At 37.9% G+C, this 12,500-nt stretch overlaps 1 protein-coding gene across 2 annotated transcripts in view; it reads right to left on the bottom strand.

Annotated features, from left to right (window-relative positions):
* LOC125037199 (cdc42 homolog) overlaps positions 1-12,500 on the bottom strand; it is a 16,185-nt gene that overhangs the window by 3,447 nt on the left and 238 nt on the right. Inside the window, exons 2-3 of one of the 2 annotated variants that reach the window (XM_047630249.1) lie at positions 2,707-2,831; positions 2,038-2,110 (exon numbers count right to left, since the gene is read on the bottom strand). In XM_047630249.1, the coding sequence (XP_047486205.1) occupies positions 2,038-2,110; positions 2,707-2,811 (178 nt within the window). In that variant the 5' untranslated portion in view covers positions 2,812-2,831. Of the gene's footprint in view, positions 1-2,037; positions 2,111-2,706; positions 2,900-12,500 lie in introns of both variants that reach the window. The other variant, XM_047630248.1, reaches the window with a different exon arrangement.

The following is a 12,500-nucleotide window of genomic DNA, read 5'->3' as shown; positions in this document are numbered from 1 at the left end:
TATACATTTTCACTGTCTATGTCAAAGAAGGCACATTTATATGACAAATATATTTTTTAGGTTATTTCTTAACCCAATGGTGACGGGTCACGGCTATCGCCGTCATAACAATACGCCCGATTTGAGGCGTGCGGCTGTCCGCAGCGGTGCCGCGCCAAAACGCCCCGAGGCAATGATTCGGCTTGATGTACCGAATTCACGCGCTCAGAGTCGGCGCGCTGCCGCTGTTCGCCAGAGCGTAGAGTTTTTTTTAAATTTTCTATACCCGACGCCATTGGGTTAAAGAGGTTTTTAATTCAAAAATAAGAAAGTTATAGGCCTTACACCAACACTCAAATTTAATCAGACTCAATCTGAACACCATTTCCATTTTAGGATTTTCAGGAAAAACAGTTAGCAGAAACCCTCAATCAATTCCTTGGTTTTACTAGGATTCAGACAATGCCTCTTGTTCAGCTCTGGTTTGAGACCCCATTTTGTTCCTTGGCATTGTCAAAAATCATGAAAAAAAGGAACTAAGTTCATTTATGGCTACAAAAATCAACGTGTTAAAGTCACATCATGTTATTCACTGTGAATGTGACACTGTAGCATCAGCTGGCTAGCCACATATGAGCAGGAGAGCTTCCAACTGGTGAGGATCCAGCAGGGGAGACATGCCAGACACTTCCATGAAAATCATTTGGACTATGAATCAGGCTTGACTGGCACTTGAAGGAATTCATGAAATACGTCACATTACGTGGAAAACCGTGAATGGATTAATGCTCTGTTGAATGAACACAAGGAGGAGAGGATGAAGAAGCACCAGCAATGCATTTATTTTTAAATGCTTTCTTGTGAGGTTATATCTGCATAAAATCATTCATATCCACATCATATATATTCTCAATCACTTGTCTGCCAGATATTGCACCTTGAGAGACAACCTTTGCCATATGACCTTTTGTAGAACTAGATAAAGGTACAGTCCATTCAATCTGGATAAATGGAAGGCCCTGTTATATCCCGTAATTTAATCACGATTTCTTTTATTTTTCACTACTAATAATTAATAGCAATATCTGATTTAGTTTGATCAACAATTTCTTCAATGTCACCGTTTACATCAATTCATAATCATATTTCTAACACGCTGCTGATTACATTAATACTAACACATGATCGGAAAGTTCAAAGTTGGTTTTGCCATTTCCCTTGAAACATGGGTAACAGGCTAGCAAGGAGAGTTGTGTCACATTTGATAACTAATCATAAAATCAAACTAATAACTTGAGGAACAGGATTTGATTCTTCTTAAGTTTTCATCAACACCTATTTCCTTTTCTCATGCCCCATCAATCACAATAAAACTGGCATATCTGGTAAAAAAAAGTCTAAATTATAATTGTTTTTCTCTTCTTCTGTAAAAACATGGTAGTCGTACCACACTGTGTCTTGTCCTTAGTCATACAGTCAGGTGATTGTGGGGAGGGAATGAACAGCCTACTGGGTTGCAAATTCCTTCATTAAGAAAACGATCTTGGATGTACCAGTGTTTTTGCTTTGTTTGCATTGACCATGGCAATCATGATAATGTTTCACCTTAGGCACCATACTTCATCCTTGAACCAATTTTGTAGTTGTAAATGCAAGTGACAACTAAAATGCAGTAAAAAAAAAAAACAATTTTATCTAATATCTCATTTAAAATTGCTCTCTGTTTTTTAGTTCATATTCTTCCACTGGCACACTTATGATTGCATAGAGGAATAATTATCACAAATATATCAAAGTATTTTCTTATGGTGCAATTAATTGTTAGTATGAGATGTTATCAGCTTGTGGGTTAGACGTCAAGTGATCATGTGAAGTACAATAACATGTCTATGACACTAACAAAAATGGGCAGGGCCTCCTATATAACCAAACTAAAAGATTAAGAGATTATTTAACTTTAAATAAATCTTTACATAAAAAAAAAAAAAAAAAAATGTTGCTCTACTTATAACAGTAACAAAAATAATAACAATAAAATCAACAACCTGTGTTACTTACCAGCTGTATCAAAAAGGCCTAATGTGTATGGCTCCCCTCCTATCATAACAGTCACAGCATAGTTGTCAAATACCTGTGAAAGGAGGAAGAGTCAATAAAACACATCATGTTCCTTGAACAGCATTCTCCCTCCCACATAAACACACACTTCTTGTATTTCCAGCAACTATCCTATCCTACAACAAAAACAAAAAGGCATTTGCAAGTGCAGCAAATTAGGAGTCCCCTTTAAAAAAAGACAACACTATTGATCTGAAGAATACCATTCCATTCGGCAAAAGGTCAGCAGAGCTACCTTATGTAGCGTTATATGTCATACTAACAAATTTCATAAGAAAGCAATACCTGATACATGCGAGTTGTCTTTCTGGCAAGAAAAATAAATCAACTAATCAACCATAAACTATACACATTTCTTTTGAAAGTCACAGTGGATCTGGCTATGAAATACCTTATCAGAAATATCACATATATAAAGATATCTTCTCTGGAATACCTTGAGAGTAGGAAGATGTAATATCATTATTATAAATAATCAACTTAATTCAATTTGCAATTACATTCATCCCTAATTAAAGCCCAGCCCTGTACATAAATAAATACATCCAAAAAAAATAAATAAAAATAAACAAAAAAACAGGATCAACAAACAACGGCCGTCGCACTTACTGTGGGAACGTATTCTGAAGGGAACTTGTTTGTCGTGTAGGAGATGAGGAGGCAGGTCTTACCCACCGCTCCATCGCCCACCACTACGCATTTAATGGTCTGCATTTCTCACGCTCCCCAGCAGCCTGTTGGGACAGTGGTCAAAGTTAAGCTCACTTCCAACAACAGTCTGGGAACTTGGGCTGTCTCATTCCTATTAAACGACAAAAGGCTTCCATCAGCATTGTAGATACACAGCAAACGGGCTTTTTAGTTTATAAATAACAAGTACAGTTAGGAAGTGGTAATGCAAAACCACTTCCTAACCACATAGATAACAATTTCATATGGTTTGTTGAGAGAGAACAGAAAAATAAATAAATAAATAAAGTGGGTAGGGTACGGATACAAAATCTGTTAATCGCTTTTGAAACAAATTATAGGCATTTTTAAAGGACCTATACGTATCAGAGTACGAGTATCTATTCTTGCCAAAAGCCATACTTGCGCTCTCATTGGCTATGATGCACTGCGCACCATGCATCTTGTAAATAAAAAGGACAAAAAGAAAAAAATTCAATCTCTGTTTTTTCACTGCAGAATTAGCAATTACATGAACAACCACTAAACCACTATTTAAGGCTATTTTCCATACCTATTTTACTTCTACTTATATTTCTGGGTATGTAATTTTACCCTCTTATTTTCTCTGTAGAATTCCTTTTTCCATTTCCATACTACTTTCTTAACAAAATCAGTTTCCTTTTTTCAGAAATATTTACAATTCACAGAAGTTAAAACCAGTGTCTTTCCTTACGAGAAAAAAATGTGCCCCCCCCCCCCCCCACACACTTTAATTTTAAAAATAATATTCTTTTGATATAAAAACTATATAAATAAACACCCACAGTAGTATCCACACTTTCTTGCACAGTATTAAAAAACAACAAAGAACTAATGTTATGGAACTCATCTTTTACACACAAATGCTACATAAAATGCACAACTGTTTCTGAGAGGTATAGTATGGATGCTTTCTAAGTCAATTTGGTAATGCAACTCAGAAAAGGGTGTGGCGGCATTCTCTCTCTCCCTCTTATTACGAAGATTGGTTTTCCAGCATGTATGAGGCATCAGCAGAAAGTGTACATACTCTAAATGATGGCCTTGACTGCAATAATGCCATGAGCCAAGTATTAGCAGGACCTTGCAACAGGTGATATTTAAGGTGGTATATTTGTATTACTGCAAGTGCGAGCAAAAAAATAAATCAGTAATACAGCCTATGCATTAATAATAATAATAATAATAATAATAATAATAATAATAATAATATTAACAATAATAAAGTATCTCCTAAACAAAACTGTCCAATTCAATTTAGTGTTCCTTATGATAGTTACTATATCACAGCCAAGTTCATCCGGCTTAAAAAAAAATAAACAAATAAATAAAAATCTATAAATAACACGGTTTTGATGAAATTTCAAAATCACGACATGACTAGTTTCAAGTTGCATAAAATCTAAATAAGCAATTGCAATTCACTTGATAATCTCGAGTCACACTCTCAATTTTTTTTACACAACACGTACAGTCTTTGGTTTAGCTGGGTGAGACCAGTTATTTACACGAATGGTAGAACACAAAAATGATTTCTGAATTGCTGGCCGTGAGACGTGCCTAAAAAAAGTCATGATAGGGAAAAATACAGATGCAAAAGGATAGACTTAGACTCATCATCTGCAGACGAGAGACAAGCATCAAATGACCTGCTTTTGCCCTTCTTATTTATTTGTACATTGACCATTCACTTTATCATCACAACTGCAGCTGAGATTTGGTTCCAAAGGTAAGTTAAGGTAAGGTAAGGTAAGGTAAGGTAAGGTAAGGTAAGGTAAGGTAAGGTAAAGGTATGGTAAAGGTATGGTAAAGGTATGGTAAAGGTATGGTAAAGGTAAGGTAAAGGTAAGGTAAAGGTAAGGTAAAGGTAAGGTAAGGTAAGGTAAGGTAAGGTAAGGTAAGGTAAGGTAAGGTAAGGTAAGGTAAGGTAAGGTAAGGTAAGGTAAAGGTAAAGGTAAAGGTAAAGGTAATGTAAGGTAAGGTAAGGTAAAGGTAAAGGTAAGGTAAAGGTAAGGTAAAGGTAAGGTAAAGGTAAGGTAAAGGTAAGGTAAAGGTAAGGTAAGGTAAAGGCAAGGTAAAGGTAAGGTAAAGGTAAAGGTAAGGTTAGGTAAGGGGAGGGAGAGGAGGGAAGTAGACAAAAGGTAGTGAAACACAACACACTATCACCATATCAAATCATAAATAGAGACTCACTAAATCTTTTTAGAAATTATGAACATGGTTAACATACCAAAAATTAATTGTCGGTCATTTTCATGATTCAAACAATCATAAGCGATAAACTGTGTATCAGGGTTCTTTACGGTGCTGGTCCTCAAATTTCATTCCTATCAACAGAGATCAGATAAGGCCGTTTTATCAGCACATACAAGCCCTTCGATCAACAACCAGCAAATTGTCAAATTGGTGACATCATTCTGTTCCTTATGGCACCAAGAGACTATTCAAGCTGTGCACGAGAACCCCAAAACCCTTGGATATAAAATGACGTTATCCCTGACTTAACTCTTGCAAAGCTATTTCAAAAACTTCTGGCATGAATATTAATGTCAAGCTTATCCTCAAGGTGAAAATTACACAGCAGAATATTTCTCTGACTTTCAAAATCATCTATCACAGAATTTAACTATTTTTCCAACCATATTATGCAATGTACCATTATATCAAAGACTATCCATTCTTCTCAAATGTATGAGAGTATACTAACTATCACAGGAGGGTAAGACTAAGCAGAGCACATCCTGTCAGCTGTTTTAATGTGACTCAATCTTCCAGAGAAGAGGCACTTTTAACAATGTCTTATCTTTCCTTTTTTTAAATTCTTTGAGTAATTTATTCTTTAAACTTCTCCCCTGAAATACTGGGACAATCACAGAAAGAAATGCTATTAAAAAGTACCCATACTAAAAATGAATATTAATAAAATAAGATTTTTAAAAAGCATATTTGAAGATCTTTCACTTATCAGAGATGCCCAGGCACAGGTCAGAATTTTCCCTGAATACAGCCTTATACCATGGATATACTACAACAGGTTATTTTCATGGACTTTACCATATACACAGATAGATAAATAGAATGATAATGTGACTGACAACCTAATGAGAACATTATGCATACTAAAATTTTGACTTAATAACACTTAAAAAATATTTACAAACTTCTTGCCAAGATCACATTCTTGAATATTGTGTATTACAGAGATTTTCACACATTTTTCTCGTGTCAAGAATCTGAACTGAAACATTACCAATTCACTACTGGGAAACATGGTCCTACATAAGCTCTGCTGACAATGGCTAGTCACCATCTTACAATACAACACAACCAGAATAAGTATCTTCATCAATATAAACCCCCCTTTTGTCTCATGATAGTTAAAACTCAAATTTGTTACTACATCCATCCTTATAAAACAAACATAAGCCAAAGATTACAATGTGGTGATTTCACTGTTGATACAGAATCCAAATCTAAAAATGCATATCCTTTATACAAATAATCTTGTTAGGAAACCATACATCAAATATTCTCAGGAATGAGGATTATCTATGGAACTTCCAAATTTGTCAAAATCCTAAAATCGGATAAACTGAGAATGTTGGTGATACTATTACATGTAGAAAAAGATACGGATGAGAATAAACATCATAGCGCATGAGATGTATTCAAAACAATGAAATACATATCTTGCACTGTGAAAATGTCATTCTCATTCATACCTTTTCTACATTTTTCATCAGTAATACAGATTGATAGGAAAATGGAAAATAACAAATCCAAATCTTAAAAAATGTTAATCATTATCCATAAACTGTTGCATAACTGACCTGCAAATGCTGTCAACTCCTATGCCTACTGGACCGTATACCTCTAAACCCTACAAATCGAACTCTCACTATAGAAAATTTCTCCCTACAAGTATCAACAATCCTGGCACAATCAACAACAATAGTACTAATGGCTGTCATATCATCAATGCCAGGCAGCACCTAAGTTTGCCAAGAAGCACCGAGCCCATGTGGTAAAAGTTCATGTAGTTGAGCTTTGTTTCCGTCACATTAAAATTGTTGTTCACTTTCTTTGGCCTTGTTTGTCATTCTTGTAAAGATACAACCCTCAAAACTCATCTCTCAGCCGCCTTTATTGGAAGATCATAATTACATGCCACCGACAAATTTGTTAATAGCAACTTCTGTCAAATAACAAAATTTTGTAAATCTTAGATCCCCTCCATAATTTTGAAACAAAGACCAACTTCTTGGAAGAAACCTCTCTGTCTGCAATATAGAATTTTTGGCACTCCTTTTGAAAGTATATGGAAGAACTTCAAATCCATTACCAACTAAGGAATATGATAAAGTCACTGTCAATAACAAAGAGTGCTAAGTAAATTTATCCTAGAAACTGCCAAGTCCACAAACACACGCTTTCTGATCCTATTTTCATACCCTTGCCCTGTTCTATGTTGAAATGAACCTTTTCACAATACTCGCCTTGTTTTCACATACACACATCACTAATCCCCATTCCTTTAATAGCTATTGAACAATTCCAATGCTAGAGTACACAAATAGATGACAATACACTACAGAAACATGATCTACATTCATTATTTCCACACCTAAGTCTTTGAAGGAATTTGCTTCAACAATTTTTTTTTTTGGGTTGTAATCCTCTGGCATCAGATCTGACAGATTAGGGCTTAATGGTAACACAACAACAAAACAAATTGTTGCTCTGGCTTCCAAAATTCCTTAAAAAAAATCCAAGTGCACCAAATATTATTAGAGTATTGAAGAAGCACGAATGAACTGCAATACAATATGAATTCATTTATATACAATTTTAGATATACTGGATATCCTCACATAGCTTAAAACCTTTTCATTTCAATACACTTGTACATTTCCATTCCCGGCACAAAACTTTACAGGATCAGACTGAATTACCACAGAGTGACCTGCACCAAGGAGATCCAGGAGGGCCTAAGCTAGATTAAACCCTATGCACAGTACATTTTTGTTTACCAGCAAAAGGGGAAAAATCTGGTATAATCTACTTAAGCATTCTATGATTTCAGCAACCCTGTTACAACAGGACATATATCTAGTCCTTTCCTGCCTTTCATCTTGCACCAGCATGCATTTTTTGCAGTCCCAGCAACAGGTGGTGAGGTGTAAGTGCATAGTAAAACCAGTATGTTATATACAACACTGTAAGAGATGTACTGAGCATCTGGACAGCAAATGTAATCTACTGGTATTTCAAAGCAGCACAGACACATGCTATCTCCGAAAAAGAAAAGTCATAGCAACAAAATCCCCACATAGATGATATGAGCAGAACACTAGAAAATATTACACAGCACAAATATCCCAAAGCTTCATGAAAATTAATCCACTTAGTATAGAAGAAAAACTATCCTGTCTACTGAAATTTAATCTACCCCTTGCCTTTGCAAAAATGGTAAGTCACTAAATCTCGATATCAACAACATTAGAAAAAATAAATAAAACAACTTTTGCATAAATTCAAGGGATGGGGAAAGAAGGCTTGGTCACCAGGGCCTGCTAATTGACTCCTTGGTGGCTAAACACTTCTTGAGCCATCTGTGTGCAACAAATCTCACAAAAAACTAAAATTGACCCTACACACTGCCAGGGTGATTGGGTCAACTTTTCGTTTCGTGGGATAGAAACGTTCTGTGTCATGTTTTGTTGACAGGACTAGTTGATGGAGTGATCACTTATTTTCAAGAGGGTACTATCCTATTGGTATGAATCCTTTTTACAAGATTATTTCAAATGAGTTTTCATGTGTTCTATTATACCCATGGAAAAAAGTAAATAGCAGTAATACTATAATACAAGTACTTAAACTATTCAAAAATTAAAATGCATGTTTGGTGAATTAAATAAGAAGTGATATAATACATAAATTAGTTATATTACTAGTGCCTCCAAAGCACCAGTGAGCCAGCCATAGGTGTCATTCGGCAATAAAAGCCAAAGAAACTCATATTCCGGCAAGATAAAACTTTGTAGGCTTCCTTGGTGACTTAGCTAGGTTACTGTCAGATGATGAACTGATACAAGTTTTATGAGCAACATTTGTCCTTTCATTCATTATTGAAATTAAGAGAAAATACAAGCCATCAAAATCAAAAGATATGACAAGCAATTAAGCAAATTATAACATCCTTGAAACAAAGAAAATCTATCAAATTTCAAACATGACAAATGACACCCACACTAGAGGCTGTCATTACTCATCTATACCCACCAAAAGACAAGGTCAGTTACTCAAGTAGGGAGAGGTGAGAGGAGATGAAAGACAAGAAAATGGCACTGTGCACTTCTCAGCTGACACAATGACAAGCTTAAGTGCAAAAGTGTACATATGAAAAATTTTGGCTAAGTACTATCATAGTCATAGCTGAGACTCATTGCAAATTTATTTTATTTCATTACTACACCGGATTATCATTGGGTCTATCAACATGTAAATATTAGTTCTAGTTAAGTGCCAACTTTGAAAGGTGGTAACAGTGCAAGTTATAATAAAAATCACTAAGGACAGTCTATAGACCGATTCAATGACAAATTCTACTGTAATTTTGGAGCAAACACTTTTTAGGACAGTCTTAAATTTATCAAAGCAAACTCTATGACTTTTTCCATCTACTGCCCCAGGGAAGAATACATTATATAATGAGCAAGATGTGCATGTGTAGTGGGAGTGGTGCAATGATCAATAATCACTTTAGAGACGAATCGATATTTTATTTTCAAATTAAATTGTGGGTATGCATCTCGGAATAATGTATTTTTGCCAGAATGTTTGCCTTTGTAAAATAGTGAGATACTGTAAAGAAAAGAAAAGAAAAAAGAAAGAAAAAAAGTTTGCTGCATCTACTATACCCGAACACAATAGCCACCTTATTTCTGACATTCATACTTGGTCTTGAACATTAATCAATCACTGCAAAGCTTAACTGACCTTTGACCAATCACTCTCATTTTATGTTTAGGTCCAAAAATTATCAATTTAGGCAACAATCTCATCACTGTAAATTAGAGATTTCAAGTTCTCCAATCATTGACAGGGGAAAGGGCAAGGGAACATACTACAGAAGATACAACATCTAAGTACACAGCCAATGTTCAACAATTCAGCCTTGGAAATAGCAAAATAGGAAGATTGTGAAGAGCGATCCACACGTCCCCATTCCCTGCCCATCACTGGTATTATTCGGCAACAGTGAAAACTTTCTTGCCTCCTGAGCTGGGTGCAAACATGGGCCATTCAAGGGTTTGGCGCATGGTTAAAGTTTACAATGACTACACTCATCAGACGAAGTTCCGAACTGAAATGAACAAATGAACCCCGCCCTAAACACATAGATCACCACACGAACCTAAAACTTTCCTGACCTCTATTTTATTTCCCTAGCCGGGATTTTGCCCCTTCCAATTACCATTTCTCTCTTTCATATACTGAGCATTACCCAAGACAGCCAAATACTAAAAGCTACAAAGTGAATGTGGCACTATTACTGTGCCATTGAGCAAGCCCTGATTTTTTTTCGAAAATGTATAAAATGCATGAAACAGCCGAAATTGAATTCCAAATGACTTGGTGCGAGGATGATCACAGCAACTTCTTCCAGTCCCTGTAAGTGATAGGTCCATCATACTTACACCTCATGAATTTCAAAATATCCTTGAACAACACTTGTAAAATATGAATTTACAAGAGGCATTAATGAAACCATTTGAGCAATTTAAAAGAAATCAATCACTATGTCTAAAATGGGTTTATCTTTACAATATGGATGCACTAAGGTAGAGCAAATTGAAAACTGTTCTTGTATAGGACTAAAAGCTGTAGTCATTTCTACAAGAAATAACCTGCAGACACAAACAATGAAGGAAAAGTATCACAAAAAGCACCGCCCAGGGCCTAAGTTCACTCAGTGCTCCCATGTTTCATCTCTTTCCTGCCTTGCCCAACAAGGGGAAGACAATGTTTTCTGGGGGATGTCAGGGGGGCAGAACCCCCCATCAACCCTCCCTTCGGACACACCCAATCACGGCAACTTAGATTGGCAAATAAATTTTGTGATGTGGAGTTGAAGATTAATTCTCTGGCGAGTACATCCGTATTGGAAAGAATTAACCTGGAAGTGTATAAAAGGTTGCTTATCTATGATTCTATGTGCTTCTCGTTCTATCAAATCAAAACTGTCAATGACAGGTCAGAGTAACGACACCGATATAATAAAATGTAAATTCCAAGATGAACAAAATACTTCAGCACACCGCATGGAGATGAAACACGAGCACCACTCAAACACTGGACCTTTGCTCTTACCCTTTGTAGTGTTCTAATAACAAACAATCATAGGACAAGTGTAGACTGCAGGATATAAATTTGGTTAAACAGTAAACACAGGTTACTGTTTTAGATGTGACTCAGACAAATCAAGATCAAATCAAATCAAATCTCAGTTAAAAAATAATCTACATATGAAAGGACAAGATACTTGTTCAGAAAAGTAGTACACTGCACTTGAACACAAGCAAATATTTACACACATCCGAGTATTACAGAGCTTAGACTGGCACTAAATGTTGATGAATTATCAGGAAAAAAATCACAAAACAAAAAGGCTTAAAAATCCCTCCATACGCAATACGTTTACTTCGGTTCTCAAAGGGGCCCCACAGCCTACGCTCCCTCGGCACTCCGGTAAAGGCTAACAACCCTCTAACATGATTTAGGATGACAAGTGTTTGAAGACCTATGCAGCTGATACTGTAGGCTTATCAATAATTCTTAAAGTGGTGCAACCCTTAAGCGACCTTCTAGGTAAGGAAACGACACGACTCATGGAGATGCTTGAAAGGCGAGTCATAACAAGGAAACGGGAAAAATGGCCTCCGGCACCAGCACTCCATTCCTTCACTCAGAAACCTTTGGCGAACACAATTGGACGACATGATACTCTTCACATTAACGACAGTTTGCATGGGGTAATCCGTGAAATTCATTCGCAGACATAAATCCATCAGTTTGGCCACCAAGAGGGCGTGTAAGGCCGTGACAGAATGCCCTGCCAGTCACCAGGAACCCTGCTGTCACCAGTCAGCTGCCAGTCACCTTGACACTCCCTGACACTGCTTGCCTGGCACTCGAGCCGCACTGAGCGTCAGCACAGACCCGGCACCTCCTTGGCACTCCCGGGAAGGATCCCTCTCGGGCACGGAAGCCGCCCCTCCCTCGCGCCCGAATCCCGAAGGGCGCTCCCGCAGGCCTCCCGAGGGGGAGCCCTGCCCACCACGCCCTTCCTCGCGCCACGCCCGCCGCGCCCGCCGCCCGGACGCCCTTCGCTGGGCGGCCGAGGGCGCCGCAGGAGAGGTCCCGCGGGCGGCGCCCCTCCCGGCCGCAGCCTCGGCGCCGCCGCCTCGTCAGCGCCTCCGTCTGCGCCCTCGGCCGCCTCGCCCCCTCGGGCGGGCGCCGTGGCCCCGCGTGCGGCGCCGTCGGGCCGCCCCCGCGCCCCTTCCGACGCCTTGACATTTCGCTTCGGAACGTCAACTTGTTTTTCAGCCATCTTGCGGGGCCGCCCGCTCCTCGGGGCTCTCGCGCCCCTCGAGGGCCGCCCTCGGCCGCGCCGGGCACTCGCACTG

The sequence above is a fragment of the Penaeus chinensis genome, chromosome 22 (genome assembly GCF_019202785.1).
Source record: "Penaeus chinensis breed Huanghai No. 1 chromosome 22, ASM1920278v2, whole genome shotgun sequence".
Lineage (NCBI taxonomy): Eukaryota > Metazoa > Arthropoda > Malacostraca > Decapoda > Penaeidae > Penaeus > Penaeus chinensis.
The sequence above is the reverse complement of the archived record's forward strand: the minus strand, read 5'-3'. Positions and strand labels throughout refer to the sequence as shown.